Source organism: Rhamphochromis sp. 'chilingali' (genome assembly GCF_963969265.1).
Source record: "Rhamphochromis sp. 'chilingali' genome assembly, chromosome: 16".
Lineage (NCBI taxonomy): Eukaryota > Metazoa > Chordata > Actinopteri > Cichliformes > Cichlidae > Rhamphochromis > Rhamphochromis sp. 'chilingali'.
The window spans coordinates 35061671-35078279 of NC_137943.1; the positions used below are offsets into that span (position 1 = coordinate 35061671).

Genomic DNA, 16609 nt, shown 5'->3' on the forward strand with positions numbered 1-16609 from the left:
ATCGGCCTCCATCAAGTTCTGTTTCTTCTTCTTTTTTTACTATCTTTTTTTGCCTTTATTGTTCTAACACAGTGGAGAGAATACATGAAAGCTGTGCTCCATGTTCCTCTTTTCATGAACACTTTGGTCAGTCATCTTTACACCAGCAAAACAGATTTGAGCTCCATAGTTATAAATGCCTGTTAAGTATAAATGATCAAAACTGTGAAAGTTTTAAAGCCAGGCCATTATAAACCTTTAGTTTATATTTAGTATAAGTATTAGAAAAGTATAAAAGAACAGAATAGAATAAAAAATAGAACAGAATAGATAAAAATATACCGAATTGATATTTTTTTGTATTCAGGCATTAACTCCCGTGAAACCAGCTGATCTGGAGTGTTTTAAAGATGATGTTTCTTGTACATGACAGACTTTAAATAAAACTTCTGTCATCCATCAGTCTGTGTTAACCTGAGCTCCTCTCCTGAAGGCACCAGATATTTAACCTGAAGCACCTGAAGGACCGAGCTCAATAAGATTTATAGATCACCTGAAAACAATAGTAGAAAATGATCTAACAGCCCTACCTGCATCTCTTAGAGTGTTTTATGTTCTTTTTTTGAGGAAACAAATGGATTTTCAGTGGGAACTTGATTTAATTTAGGGCATCTGAGGCAGAAAAAGAGGAAACTAAAATAGTATTTTCACATTGTAAAGACAAAACTGAGTCATTTGGTTCAGGACATTGAAACTTTCTGCATTTAACTACAGAAATTGTAGCTGTTCAAACATTAACAGCAAAGCAACAAACTGCGTGATCACATCTGATGATTAATTTGTTCCAACAGAAGAGACTTCACAGTTTATAATAATAATATTTAGAGTATTTGCTTTAAACCAGGAGATTCTTTAACTGAGTTCAGCTTCTTGTTTAGATTTTTTAACCAGCACTGAAATCAAACCAGAAAGTTTTGCAATTTCTTCACAAACTTGGCGATAAAATCTGCACTGAAGATTTATTATGACTCAATAAACTAAATGTGTGTGTGTGTTAAGGTGTGTTGGTACGGCAACACAGTCAAACTGGGTGCGACTCTGTGTGTAAGCAGGCAGGGTGTGTGTGATGGATCATAATGTGTGTGTGTGAGTAAGTGTGTGTCTGAGGCTCAGGGTGTGTCTGCTGGCTCACCTGCAGCCTCAGGACACATCTTACACATGGAAACTACCTGAGCAGCAGGAGGAGGAGAAAACGTGCCTGCAGGCGAGAGTCAGGGCTCCACAACACAAAACACAAACACTGTGTTTGCTCCAAACTCAGCAGGAGGTGAAATGTGCTTTCATCTGTGGCGACTGCAAATAAACGTCTGTGGCTGTCTTTGGTTTTTGAATAAAACTCTAACCCCGAGCACATCCTGAACCTTTTATATCTCCCTGAACGCACCACGGCGATAATAACTACAGTAAACAGTTTAATTAAAAGGAAAGAACAAAAAATATTTTTCCTCTTGGAAAAATCTCGATTCCTCATCAGAACTATTCCACAACTTTGATAGATGACCTCATATTTACTGTTTCAAACATACTTTAAACAGTAAATATTTAATATTAGTACTCAGATTTTCTTTAATGTGATATCTTTCATATATTATATAGAATTAATTTTATACATATTTGTATGTGCTTTATGTAAGCTTCTCACATGGTTTAACATGAATTATCACATTTAAGTTATGCTAAGCTTTAACATAAACTTTGTTAAGTTGTATTAAAAATATTCAAATTCCTTATATAATCCCAACTAGTCTTTTAACTAACTGATCACAATGATTATAGTAATAAAGAGATGTTACAAACTGGATCTGCTGGATCCACTCGACTGCACCTAGTGCTCCGATTACCACGGGGACCACCGTTACCTTCACCCTCCACATCCTCTCGAGCTCTTCTCTGAGCCCTTGGTATTTCTCCAGCTTCTCGTGTTCCTTCTTCCTGATATTTCTGTCATTCGGAACCGCTACATCGATCACTACGGCCGTCTTCTTCTGTTTGTCTACCACCACTATGTCCGGTTGGTTAGCCACCACCATTTTGTCCGTCTGTATCTGGAAGTCCCACAGGATCTTAGCTCGGTCATTCTCCACCACCCTTGGGGGCATCTCCCATTTTGACCTCGGGACTTCCAGGTTATACTCGGCACAGATGTTCCTGTACACTATGCCGGCCACTTGGTTATGGCGTTCCATGTATGCCTTGCCTGCTAGCATCTTGCACCCTGCTGTTATGTGCTGGATTGTCTCTGGGGCATCTTTACACAGCCTGCACCTGGGGTCTTGCCTGGTGTGATAGACCCCAGCCTCTATGGATCTTGTGCTCAGAGCTTGTTCTTGTGCTGCCATGATTAGTGCCTCTGTGCTGTCTTTCAGTCCAGCTTTGTCCAGCCACTGGTAGGATTTCTGGATATCAGCCACCTCCGCTACATACCGTAAAACGCGCATTAATCCAAGCACAATGGAACGATTTATTTTAAGTTCAGAAACTAAAGGTCAAAATTCAATAAATGATCCTTGAAATAAATAAAAGAAAGTCCAGAGAGGAATCAACCAAAATAAGAAACACTGGTTAAAGCTGGTGTCTGCGTTTCACTCCCTGGTTATTTAAAAGTTAATAATAACAATTATAGGATCGATGTAATAATGCAGTGTTAAATGTAATGATAACAGGAATATTGCTGACTGGTGAAATCAAAAACATAAACCGGGCCTAAAACTGAGCCGTGGGGGACGCCACCTGTCTATTTTCTTCTGCTTCTGCCAGTCAGGGTCCATCCCAGCCGCAGTAGGCCGAGGTGGGGCACACCTGGACAGGTCAGTCACAGGGCTTTGTGTTTTCTCTAAGGTCCACACATTAGATTGTAAAACCCTCTGACATGACTGCTGCTGTGAATGGTCAGCCTCTGCACTGTTGCTGGTTTAATCTGAACTCTCAGCAGCTGCATGCAGAGTTCACGTTCAGGAAACATCTGTCATGTTTTCCACATCTGGAACAGAGCGCAGATTCACTTCATTCACAGAAATCTGATTTTTAATTCTCCGTCCTGTGAGACGTCTTTGTGTTGTACAAATGCAAATGTGAAGCTCCAGGACAACGGCTCACACTGTTACAACACACACACACACACACACACACACACTGGAGCCGTCATATCCTCTGACTGACGGTGTGTGTTTTGTGAATCACACGTGAATAAGTGTGGCCTGTACGTGCAGCGTGTACGGACCTGCAGCAGGAGAGGAGTTAAAAAGCGTCACTCTGAGGAGCTGTGCAGGAGTTTTTCCATCAGCTGCAGCTTTCGGATCTGATTTCAGGATTCACACAACATGAGGAACGGATGGATTTCACTCTGCGGGCTTCTGTTTGCTGTCTGCGCCGTCCGGGCGACCTACAGATACTACTGTAAGTGGCTCGGCTTCTTCTGTTACTGCTATCAGCAAGATGCTGAAAGACATTAAGATCCTTTAACTCTCTTCTTTAAACTCTAACCAACATACCTGAGCTCAGCCTGCTAATAGCTGTGGTAATGTTTAGGAGAGGCAACAACAACGTCATGAAATCAAGACGACAAACATAGGTCGGTAAGATGGGACGTTAAAAAACGACGTATTGATCCTCATTTTATAATAACAATAATCATTAAATACTGATTTCAGAGGTAGTACAGTATTTATTGCTGTGGATTTAATATGTTTGTTTTAAAGGCTCAGTCTGGTGATTTTGTTAATTATTGAAAAATGTGTTCAGCGCACAAACAAAGGAATCAAAGAAAATCACAGAGGGGAGGCAGCTGTGATATTAATGAAGTGTGTGAAGATAATATGAGATAAGACTGTGAGTTATTCATATTCATGTCACTCGTGTCTGAAAGTCTGCCGGTGCAGACACGAAGCTGCTGGGACAGCTGCAGATCAGATAAGGCTTCATCGATGAGTCAGAGGAAACACAGCAGAGCCCAGAAGTACGATTCCTGAATCATTTTAAGTAAACTGCTCCTCAGATTTGATTAACAATAAGACACAAACAGCTGAATTAAGAAATCTCACTAAAGAAGTTTAAATAGACACGAAGGCTGATCCTTAAATTACGAGAAAGCTGTGACTATAAAGCTGTGACTATAAAGCTGTGACTATAAAGCTGTGACTTCAGGACAAAATAAAACGTTTAAAGAAAGTAAAAGAACAACAACATGCAGCTTAACAAACCCGTTCACACAGACGAGTCAGAACAGGAAGGCTTTCTATAACTTTTCATTAGGATCATTTCATTTTTCAAATTTGTCTTAAAAGATAACAAAGACTAGCTGGTGGAAAAAGGGAGACACCCATGGGTGAGGCTCACGAGAACCTGAGCTGTCAGAGGAGAACCGCCTGCCCCTCAGGGAGAGAAATTATTATCTGCTGAACTTTTACTGATGTGCTGAAGAAAAGAATCCAGCCTCATACGCTGAGACGATAGATAGATAGATAGATAGATAGATAGATAGATAGATAGATAGATAGATAGATAGATAGATAGATAGATAGATAGATAGATAGATAGATAGATAGATAGATAGATAGATAGATAGATAGATAGATAGATAGATAGATAGATAGATAGTTAGTAAGTAGCCGGGTTAAGGAAACATGGAAATATCTCAGTTTTACCGGCTTTGCTGTAAAAATACTGCGTTTTGTGGCGTTTTATTTACCCAAAATGAGAGAAATGTAAAACCTGCATTGTTCATCAAGATACATGCAGCTCTTTATTTTCTGATTTATTGATAAGCAGTGATTATTTTTATTATATTGGGCTGTTTGGCCTTTACTGCTGCTGAGTCAGTGCTCAATACAGGACAGACTGCGAGTGACTGTCAAATCATGAAGGTGATGAAAACCACGTCATCACCCGCAGGAGCAAAAACGCAGTTAAATTATTCCCCAAAAAACAACTTAAAGGTGGGAGGCAGTGCACTTTTCTACAAACTGGTTCAAAGCTTAAAAAAGCATCACCAAGTGCAGACGTTTGACATGTGCAGTGTTTTATCAGCTGAATCATGACATGAGTCAGTGCTCACAGCACAGACGGTGCTTTAGTCTTTTATTTGTTAAAGCATTAACCTCAGATTAAAGATGAAACCAGATTCGGAGTTGACACTGTGATGTAAGAAGAACCGTCTCTAGGTGTGTCTTTGTTGTTTTTCATTCCTCCGGAGAAAAGAAAGCAGAGTTATGAAACAGTGAACACGTTCCCTTTGGAGAGAAAATGTTTCTTTAGGCTGAATATTTAGAGGCGCACAAGTTGGAAACTTTCCGATGAGAGACATAACACCTAAGCTCACCGCTGCCGGAGGCAATCAGGTGAACAATAAGTGTTATAAGAGAGTGAGTCAGTGTGATGCACTCTGAACTGTAGAGAACGAGCAGTTCACGTCTGCTGAATCTGACAGTCAGACAAACACACCTCAGCCTCCCTCTGAGCGCTTACATCAAAGAAGAAATTGATTACAGTCACTGTCGAGGTATTCAGATTCATACGGGGAGAAAAAACATCACAGTGAGGTTAAAATGTTCCTGCCAGGACAGGACGTGTTCAAGAAAACCCCCAAAGTCAGACACACCCTATGAGCAGCACTTGGTGACGCTGGGAAGGAACAAGAGGAGACGTCCAACAGAACCTGGGAGGGGGCAGCCCTCTGCCACCGATCACTGGGGGATATTTTCTCAACACACTTTCAAAAAACCCCAAAACCCTGTTTAAAATGAGTTTTTCCTCATCAGCTGTGTGAGGTTCACGTTGAGCTCAGGACAGTAACACAGGGACATGAAACATTTCCTCTGCCTCCAAACTTCATGCTGATTAAGTCCAGCGGCTCGAGATGTTTGTGACTGAGGTCACCTCACCTGAGTAAACAGCTGGTGCCACAGTTGCATCAGCTCGGATTCTCCTGGCAGAACAACAGAGAGAAGCGTGGCTTATTGACGCTGACACACGGGAGATAGTCTGCGAGTCCGAGTTGAAGTTTGAGGGAAATCTCTGGCCTTCATGGTCACTTGGTAAACCTGGTTTCTGTAACTTGATCCCAGCTGTCGGTCAGACTCCCGATCGCCCTGATGTCGGTCAGGGGCGAACGTTCGCACGTGTGTTGTGCAAATATTGATGCAATAATGCTTCAGTGGCACAGCTTAACACACAAACACCAAACAGACCCAAAACACACAGAAAAAGATCTGCGGCAGCTTATTAGCTGCAGTGACATCATATCCTGTGGCTGCAGTGACATCATATCCTCCTGGATGAGAACAGTTTGGTGGTCGTCCCCTTTCTGCTGCATTGCCAGGATGGTCACTGCAAAGGGTGCAATAATAAAATCATGAAATGTTTCTCTGTACCAGGCTGCAGGCTGCCTTGTGATTCACTTTTTTCATCATTGCTCTGGTTTACCACAAACTGCTGTTGCTGCATTCACTGCGGGGGAGATCGGCCCTCTCTGCCAACAGCAGGAACAAGCAGCAGCCTGTTGAAATAATAATAATAATGGATACTTTATTGAGCCCCATGGGGAAATTACTTGTTTTTCTCTGCATTTGACCCATTCACTCAGTGAAGCAGTGGGCAGCCCACTAAGCAGGCGCCCGGGGAGCAGTGTGTAGGGACGGTACCTTGCTCAGGGGTACCTCAGGGTAGCCGTTAAGTGGATTCGAACCGCCGACCTTCCGATCATGGGGCGACCACTTTACCTACTGAGCTATCCCTGCCCCTAACTCTCCCTCAGTTTCAATCAAAGCTTTAAAGGAGCGGGTGCAAGTCTTTTCAGGGCTGCTTTTCTGAGCCGTGATCCCGGTGAGCTCGCTGCACACAGAAGGGGCTGAGGTGCTGGCTTTTTGGGCGGGGCTGGTCAGATTGTGATGATTTGTGTGCAGGCTCTTGCTGGGATTTCAGAACAAACCACAAACCATATGAAACGCTTCACACTCTGTAAACATCTCTAATGCTGCTGTTTGTTAGATTAAAGCTCAGGAAGCTTGTGGATGTGCCTTCTTTTCTTTCACCATCACAATACGAACAAAACAAGTAATTCACATGCAAGCTGGAGGGAAAGTGGAGAACAGAAGAAAGTGCACAACTGAAATGTAAACAGCCAGCTTCCTCCCACAGTCCTCACAATAATGCAAGCACTTCCTGTGGTCAGACTGGAAAAGCACCAGTCCAACACCTGTGAAGCCACAAAAATACATGGAAGTGCATCTACAAACAGTTATTGTACAAAAAATCATTTAAAAGAAATCAAAATAAACTTGACCTTTGACCTCTTACTTTCTCATGCAGCGATAATGCGTTGTGAGTGCAATGGGAGATCTCAGTACTGCCTGCACGACGCGTTGGGTTTGCACTGCGTCGACTGTCAGGGAAACACGGAAGGCCGCAACTGCGAGCGCTGCAAGGATGGCTTCTACCTGCAGGGGGCGGGACAGAGCTGCTCGCCCTGCCGCTGCAACCCTACAGGTGAGTGCAAGTCTCACAAAACCCTTATGTGTGGAAAATGTTAGACGTACAAACCAGAGAGCAGAGGTGGGAGGATCAATTCAAGTATCCATAGTATCAGTACCAACGCTGGCACCAGATCAGATCGATACAATCCTCCACATATCCTGTAAGTTCATTATGTTTTTATTGGAAACGAAAACTACACCTCAAACATGTCTCATCAAAACTGTCTGAACCTTTCTGTGTTCCTGGCACGTCTTTAGAGGCGACACATTTACTTTCCCGGTCTCATAAAACACAGTTTCCAAACATGAGAGGCTGAACGTTTTTGCTTCAATGTGTTAACTCATTGCTGTGGAAAAATGAAGCTGCAGTTCCTTTAATAGCCACTTGGGGCTGACGACGAACCGATGTCATCGTTTACTTGAGTTGTTCTGCCCGGGCTTGTTTTTCCTCAGGTTCTGTCAGCAAGTCATGTGACAGCACGGGGCGCTGCAGCTGTAAAGAAGGCGTCACAGGAGACAAATGTGACCGCTGCCCCAACGGACCAATCGGAGCTGACGGCTGCCCCCAAAGGTGAGAGACAAATGTTACCTCATATGCTTCAATTCTCAACACCTTCAGTGCACTTTAATGCATGTCATTGCTTACATTTGGTGTCTTTTATTTGATGAATGGTTTTGTAACTGCAGTTAAAAAATGTTTACATTGAATTCTGTCTTCAGTCACTTTACAGTTTTCAGTCCTTAACTTCAGCCCACAGCTCTTTTCTATTGATTTCAGTGCTTGGCTTCCATCTTTCCATTACAGGTTTTTAAGTAGCTTTAAGTACTTTATGTGCTTCAGATGAATACAAACACATCTGAGCAGTTTTAAACAGCCCACTTCTTCCACAGCCTTCTTTGCATTATTTTTCAGTTTTTAGTTCACAGAAATATTCTCCTGTCTTATTTTGATAGTACATGGCTCACTTCCTGTTGTTTCTTGCGTTTTCAGCCGTCAGCCCAGGCAGGAATCTGAGAGTCTGACTCTGCCGTGTTTCTGTTACGGCCACAGCAGCCGATGTTCAGCACGATCCGGTTACTCGGTCCACAAAATCACCTCCACCTTCACCACCGGTAAACCTTTCTCCTTCGTTACCTTCATAATAAAAGAACCCTAACATTTCCTACATTTCAAAGTAAAAGTGCACAATAAGTGAGGTGACAGACTCTGGTGTGCTTCAGGTGTGGAGGACTGGAAGGTGGGGACGATGCAAGGTGAGACTCCAGCCGATACTCACTTCCGCTGGTCACCGAAACACCAGGACGTGGAGGTGATCTCCAAAAACAGCCTGCCGGTTTACCTGTATGCCCCAGGTGAGTCAAGCCCCACCTCTTCTAACAGCATAGCCCCACCCACACTTCTTTGTCTTTCTTTTCATTCCTGTCATGACTGATGTTCTCCTTTCTCACAGACTCTTACCTCGGGAACCAGCTGCTGAGTTACGGCCAGAACCTCTCCTTCTCGCTGCGTTTGGACCGCGGCGTCCGATACCCGTCCGTCAACGACGTGATCCTGGAAGGTGGCGGCTTAAGAGTCGCTGCCTCTCTGGGTGACCTGCGATCTGTGGTCCCCTGTGGTCAGAAGATCACCTACAGCTTCAGGTCAGAAAATCCACGGTGTGAAGTCGCTGAAAGTTTGATGGTTTTGTCTGAAGCGCTAAACATGACGTGGAGAACAGATTTGATTGGTCGGGTGTTATTATTGGTCAGATAATTGGAGTAAAAAGGCTCAGAGGTCCAGCTAGCAGCTACAGCCACCTGTGTCACCATCCACCTGTCAGTCAAAGAGGCCACGCCCACAATAATGCAAACTTTAAAACTTAAGTCTTAACTCCCACGGGAGTCTGTGGGAGCCCTGCGACCTGTCCAGGGTGTACCCCGCCTCTCGCCCTATGACAGCTGGGATAGGCTCCAGCGCCCCCAGCGACCCTGAAAAGGATAAGCGGAAGCGAATGGATGGATGGGAGTCTGTGGGGACTCACTGCTGGAGCCCCTGGTGGGCATTAGTGGGACTGTCACTGCTGCTTTCTCCTCAGTTTCTGCTATAAATGAATGTTAGTGAAAGTCATTGAACTTTAATGCATTGTTCCAGCCGCCTGCAGCAGCTCTGCAGTTTGAGAACACTGGCCTGAAATATCAGGTGTCGTGTTTTGATGAGGCAGAATAGCTCCCACTTACACTGTGACTGGCATCTCTGTGTGACATCATTTGTCCAGCAGGAATGTGAAAACGTTTCCAGCCCAGCTATCAAAGTTTCAGACAGCCAGGCTTCTCTGAGGCGTGAACATTCCTGAGGCGAGGCTGTTAATCACAACAAGTAGAGACGCAGCAAGAATCTCAGGCACTCCGTTAGTACCTGGCTGTGTTTACGAGGGATTTACTGCATGAGCGATGTGGAGAAAGTGGGTGGAACAACACTGCTCCAATAAACGTGGAGTCTGACCTGCAGATGTTCTTCATGCCTCTCTTCTCATGCACACGTGGGTGAAACTATGATGGACCTTCGGAGCTGAATGCAATGAGCCGAATCAGAATTTCTCTCAGACTCTGATACATTTAATGAGATTTAATGTCATCGTGATACCAAATTCTTTCTTGTTTGCACATCTGGCTACACATCTGGATTGATTTAGTCAAGAAGTCACTTGCAGTCCAAATATTAGCAAAGCAATAAGAAGAAACACATCAAAATGATTCCTGTTTTCTCGGAGGTTCATGAGCTTCCATGTTGAAGGACAGTGCAGGGAGAAGACGTCGTCTTCCTGAAACATTGTTTGAACTTCTGTCTTTTTCTGAACAGACTGGACGAGCGGCCCGGCAGCAAGTGGAGGCCTCAGCTCTCCGCCCTGCAGTTCCAGACGCTCCTGCAGAACCTCACAGCCATCAAGATCCGAGCCACGTTTGGAGACACCGGTGAGCCCTTTTCCTTCTCTTCCACAGAGAAGAAAGAGATAAAATCCAAGAAAAGAACAACAAAGAGTGAAGGATGAGCGGCTCTCGCACACAGTTTCATGAGCTGTTGTTTCTTTTTTCAGGACGTGGCTACCTCGATAGCGTGCAGCTGGTGACTGCGCAGCGTGGAGACGGCGTCCCGGCCCGCTGGGTGCACACCTGCAGCTGCCCGCCGGGTCATGAGGGCGAGTTCTGTCAGCGGTGTGCGCCCGGTTTCAAACGCAGAGACCCCGCAGATGGAGCCTTCAGCCCCTGTGAGCCCTGCAGCTGCAGAGGAGGCAGCTGTGACCCGCAAACTGGAGACTGTTACTCTGCCGATGAGACGCCCGCAGATCAGAGCTGTTCCCAGGGCTTCTACAGAGACCCGAGGCGGCCGGAGACCTGCGTGAGGTGTCCCTGCGCGGATGGCGTGTCCTGCTCACTGGGTCCTGGTTCTCTGGAGCCTCGCTGTGAGAGGTGCCCATCAGGAACCTCTGGTGAGACGACATCAACAACATGATGTTTAGTTGATGTTTTGTTTCAGCTCTTAAACGTCTTTAGTTGAATTTGAATAATTCTAGAATATTCTAACCTGACTGTGTGTCTCTGTCCTCAGGTCCTCGCTGTGACGTTTGTCAGGAAGGTTATTATGGCGACCCCCTGGGTACCGGAGGTGTGCAGCGTCCCTGCATACCCTGCCACTGTAATGGTCACATCGACGTCAGAGTGCTGGGAAGCTGCGACCGCAACAGCGGCGAATGCCTGAAGTGCGTGAACAACACGAAGGGACGGCACTGTGAGGACTGTGTGAGAGGTTTCTACCACAGGCAGCCCACCGACGCCTGCAAACGTAAGAACGACGCACAGTCAGAGGAGTTTCTGATGTAGACCTCTGGGTTTCATCTGCAGGGAAATCTTTGTGTTCTTTACTGTAAAATTGAATCTTAGATGTCAGAAAGCAGTAAAACAGTTTTTTACAAACAGAACTGACATGTTTCAGTTTCATGAGCTGCTCAGAGAGAAGCTGTTTAATAATCTTTTAAGCTCACAGCAAAGAAAATCATCAGAATTGTGGTTTTTGATGGTGGTGTTGGGTTGCAAAGCAGCATGCAGCTGCCCAGCAACTGTGTGCAGCTAAAACAGCTTAAACATGGCTGCGGTTACCTCGATGTGTTAAAGTGTATCAGCTGATCAACACTAAGCTCAATCTTGTTTTTCTTTGGTGCTGTATTGATCATTTACTTAATGAATATGCAGAATAAGCATCAGTTACAGAAAACAGTGAAGTGAAAATTGAATTTAAATTTGAACCAAGTTTAAAAAACAACATGATCATTAATTTGAGCAAAGCTAGTTTATATTAAAGTTTCAAAGACCTTTAAAGCACAAAACATTGGCCCACATCTGGAAACTTCTCAACACCCCCACAGGTGGAATGCTGCCCCCTGCTGGTGCACCTTTTAATTACACTTTTTGTGCTGTGACGGTTTTCCCAGATGTGATCCAGCAGTAACATCTTTTCCTGTTTTCCCGTCAGCGTGTAACTGTGACGTCCAGCGCTCGGAGTTTGATCAATGCGATGCTTCCGGGCAGTGTCGGTGCAGACCGGGCTTCGAGGGTCTGAGGTGCCAACGATCCAGCTGCCCCGCCTGTTTCACCCCCATCAAAGCAAAGGTGGGGTACCTGTAACAGGCGCCTGCTGTCATACACAGAAAGTGTTACGTTTATTTTACAGAGCGCCCCCTGCTGTGTGGATGCTATATTTTCCATATCATACCACCTGAGGCTTTGAGATATTACATTTGCAGTTTATGATCATCATAATAAAACAATATTATCACAATATCACCCTATAGAAACTCTGAAGTTTCATCTGCTTATTAAGACACTGTGGCATCTAAACGTATTCCTTTTGGCTCAGATGGCTGCTTATGCTGCCAAACTGAGGGACCTGGAGTCTTTGTTCTCTGACACGGACGGAGGATTGAAACCAGCTAATAACAAGGAGATAGAGGCCGCTCTGACAGATGCTATGGAGCAGGTGGACGACATGATGGAAGACGCCAAGCAACTCACAAGTAAGACAGCATGTTATCTGTGCCATCACCGGAAGGCTTTTAGGACCCAGTACCAATTTGCCAAACACTAAACTAAACCTGTGACTGCTGAACATGTTGTGACTTCTTGTATGTTAAAAGTAAAATATGTGAGTATAATGGGAAAATGTACTAATTCCTATGTTTATAAGTGATCAGTCAGCTGCTGTTTGTTACAGTTACAGTTGGTAAAAATAAAAATCCACATTGTAAAAGCTTTAATAAGAAATTTTTACTCAATAACTTGGTTAAGTGAACTTGCAGTTTTTAGAAGAACTTAGTAGACCTGCAGCCGAATGGTTTCGCTCAGGTTTCCATAGCAGATGTACTGGAGAAGGTTTCATTGGTTAAAATAAAGTCGATTTCTTATTGTTTGTCTGTAACAGAAGTGGAGAAGAGGCTGCAGGACCGCCTGTCGTTCATCAGCAAGCAGCAGCTGGACGAGGAGGAGGATCTCCTAAACATCAAGGACGCAGCCGCTGACATCAAACTGCAGCAACAGACGTACAAGACGAAGGTGGGGGAGGTCCAGAAGCTGATCGAGGAGATGAAAGTCCAGCTGGAGAAGGCCAAATCTGACCTCGAGTTCGCTGTAAGGCTCCACGCTGACAGACGCAGAGATGAACACGTCGTGTTTGACAGAATCATTATTTTATTTTAGAGGGGTTGTGTTGTATTTGGGTGTGCGTGTATTTAGAGGCAACAGGCAAAGGTTTAGAGAAGACAAGAAATTTTGGGAAAACAGAAGCTGACAAATTGGCAACGATGTTTTCTTGTCTAACCTCTGTTTATTTTTCAGGATGTACCTCAGAGCGACTCTCCGCTGGGTTCAAACGACCTGTCTTCGCTGGTGACGACGGCTACCAACCTGGCTAACAAGTAAGTGCTGATTTCACAAATCAGTAAGACGTTTTTTGGCTACCACGCAGACCGGTCCATGTTACCCACCGTCTCTAACGCCGACGCCTTTGCCTTCCAGTCATCAGACGTTCGCAGACGCTGTGGAAAGAAACGCTAACAAGGCTCTGAGAGACTCGCAGCAGAGTCTGACTCTGGTCAGAAACCTCATGAACAGAGAGAACAAAGTGAAAGAGCTGATTGGAGACCTGAAAACCATGTAAGTATCTCCTCTGAGCTTCAGAGACAAAGACTCTTTTAGACTCTGAATCAACCACTTTGTTGATTTACGTGCACTTTGCATGTCAACGCTTCAGATTTGTTAATGACAGCAGAATCTAAACCCGGTGCCTAAAGACTAAACTGGAGCCACCTGTGTGTGTCCAGGTATGAACAGACTTCAGCTCAGGTGAAGGGTTTTGAGAACCAAGCCAAACGTCTAAGCAGCGATGCCATAGAGGAGAGCAAAATGGCGGACGGCATGTTGAAAGACATCGCCAACATGGAGCAAAACCTCCCCCCATCTCTGCAGGTAATGGCTGGAGAGGACAGATTCTTCTTTTTATTATCATCTACTTGTTCAGTGTCTCTAACCTCCTTTGTTCTCCCATGATGCACAGGGGGCGACTGATGCGATGCGTTCCAGGGTGGATGGAGTGACAGAGGCGATGGATGAGAACCTCGCAGGCATTGATGCGCTGCAGCAAGACATACTGAGAGACAAGGCTGTCGCTGAGGACCTGCTGGCCAACGGCAAAGCTGCCCAGCAGGTACGAAAGTGTCACAGATTCACCTCTGGTGAGCAGGAGATGTCCAGTTAAAGGAGGAAATGGCTAAATGACCAAAATCGTTTGAGTATCAGTAAACATGTTTATTTCTGCTGTAACGTTGGACGTTTTAACAATCAACACCTCTGTTCTCAATCCCTCGCTGCAGGAGTACAACGGCCTCGTGGACAGAGTCAATGTTGCCAAAGCTGACACCGAAGGAGCCATCAAACTCATCAACAGCAAAAGTGATGAGCTAGAAGATGCCCTGAAAACCCTGAAAGGTAGGCTCACCGAGCGATGGGGCGGCACTCACCGAGCGATGGGGCGGCACTCACCACCATAACTCTAGCGGCAGGCTGATGCCACTCTTCTTTCTTCTCAGGCTTCGACCAGCAGATCGCAGGCAGCAAAACAAAGGCAGACGCTGCCATCAAGCGTCTGCCTGACATCAAGACCACCATCCAGCAGGCTGCTGGCAATAATAATGCAACGCTGTCCATCCTGGGAGATGTTCAGGACAGTTATGATAACGCCCTGGAAAACATCAACAAGCTCGGGGACGTGGTCACTGGTCTGGAGGTAGCATGAATACTGTGGCGTTACTTTATGACGCATTCTTTATGTTGGAAATGATAAAACAGGCGAGACGTCAGGGACAAGTTTACGTTTGTTGAAGAAAGCAGCTGTAGAATTGACTCTGTGAAATTTCTTTAAACAAATGTGTTTGATTGGTTATTTTTTAAGTTGAACGGAGACTTTTGTCTTTACCCTTCAGGGAGAATTTGCATCTTTGCCGGCTCATGACAATATACTGGAAGAAGCTACCAAACTGAACAGAGAGGCGACTAACCTGAAAACAACGGCGGGAGGCGTTGTTGGAGATCTGGCCTCCGAGCTGGAGAAAGCTGAAAACCTGCATGCTGACGCCCAGGAGGTAAACTGACCACACTGAAGTAACCTGTCACAGACGCACAGACGCACTCGTATAAAACGATGGACACGGGGTTAAAGATGTAAATGTTTCCCCTGCAGGCGTCTTTGGGAGCGGGTGGAGCTTACAACAACGCCAGGCTGGTCAGCGAGGAAGTGCAGAAAACTCTGCGAGAGGTCCAGGGTCTGCTGGCTAAAACCAGTACGTACACTTTTTATCTGACTCACACTTTGGGAGTTTAACCTGAAGTCCTGTTTTATTTATGAAGTTGCAACGCGTTGCTTTTTATCTCCAAAAGTTGATTCTGTTCATCTGGACGTAGCGTTTGTGGGAAACAGAATCAACTGTTGGAGATTTCTTTTCCTGGAGACGTTGCTTTTTAACGGGGTCAGCTTCACAATCTCCAGAAAGGCCTGAGTGCCCTTCTGAGGCAGCACGAGCTGCTTCCTCACCGCGTCTACTCTCTTTTCTCAGACCAGTCCAGTGCTGTGGATTTAAAGAAGGTGAAGCAGCTGGAGGACTCGTTGGCTGGTGCTAAGAAAGCTGTGGAGGGCAATCTGAGCCCCCGACTCAGAAACATGGAGGAGCAGGAGGCCGCGCACATGCGCCAGCTCAACTCGATCAACCGCGACATCGACACCATCCTGGCAGACATCGCTAACCTCAGGGAGATCCTGGCATCCATCCCCAACGGCTGCTACAACAGCCCACCCATCGAGGAGGCCTAAAGCGTGACCTGACTTACTGCCATCACTTTGTGTTTTTGCACTTTTCAACTACTGACAACCTTCTTTTTGTCTGTAATACATAAAAATATTGAATTATTTAGAATCCGTATCTAACGTGCTAACTCGTTTCTAAACCTCTGAGTTTGAATCTTGCTTTTTAAAATTTAAAGACAAATCACCTCCGATGTTTTCATTCATTTGTCCCTAAATCTAAACTGTACGACACCTTAAACTCATCACGTAGGCATAAGACATGTGCTCCTTACACATTATTTTTCTCTATTGAATGATTTTGTCTAAATCATTCAGTTTTTAGTAAAAGGATCTTTTGGAGCAGATTAATGCACTGCTGTTTCCTTCTACGCTCAGCGGGGAGTATCTGCTGTTTTTATAAAAATATATTCTGTGTGTTTGCATTCTGTGAATATATGTTAGAGTATTTATAACTGTACATACACCATCGTTTTTAAACCTTCATGCATTCAGTGTTTTTGTTCTACCGAGTCTGACCACCAAGAATATTTATATGAAAATAAAAGATAAAAGTTCTGACATTTAAACCATGTTTCACTTCATTATTCATCACTTCTTAGATTCATGTAACTGGTATTTCTGTGTGTGGGTCAAACATCCGACGCAACAGACCGGACGCTGAAGACGAGCAGGATGAAATGAGCCCATCTGAGTCAGAGAGGCTGAGGTGCTTTAG

The 16609-nt window shown here is 44.8% G+C and overlaps 1 protein-coding gene across 1 annotated transcript; it reads left to right on the top strand.

The window, feature by feature from the left end:
• Nucleotides 1-3263: 3263 nt before the first annotated feature.
• Nucleotides 3264-16460, top strand: lamc2 (laminin, gamma 2). The gene is made up of 21 exons (XM_080861821.1): nucleotides 3264-3435; nucleotides 7345-7521; nucleotides 7962-8079; nucleotides 8500-8621; nucleotides 8730-8861; nucleotides 8960-9149; nucleotides 10348-10460; nucleotides 10583-10975; nucleotides 11095-11328; nucleotides 12016-12152; nucleotides 12400-12556; nucleotides 12961-13166; nucleotides 13374-13453; nucleotides 13554-13691; nucleotides 13859-14003; nucleotides 14092-14241; nucleotides 14408-14522; nucleotides 14624-14820; nucleotides 15017-15175; nucleotides 15274-15373; nucleotides 15647-16460. The coding sequence occupies exons 1-21, from the start codon at nucleotides 3360-3362 to the stop codon at nucleotides 15898-15900; spliced, it is 3393 nt and encodes a 1130-aa protein (XP_080717947.1). The 5' UTR covers nucleotides 3264-3359; the 3' UTR covers nucleotides 15901-16460.
• Nucleotides 16461-16609: the final 149 nt, after the last annotated feature.

Coding starts and splice junctions, on each gene's coding strand:
- lamc2 (XM_080861821.1), top strand. CDS start 3,360: ATGAGGAACGGATGGATTTCACTCTGCGGGCTTCTGTTTGCTGTCTGC. Junction 11,329..12,015: donor GCCCACCGACGCCTGCAAAC/GTAAGAACGACG, acceptor TTTTCCCGTCAG/CGTGTAACTGTGACGTCCAG. Junction 15,374..15,646: donor GGGTCTGCTGGCTAAAACCA/GTACGTACACTT, acceptor CTCTTTTCTCAG/ACCAGTCCAGTGCTGTGGAT.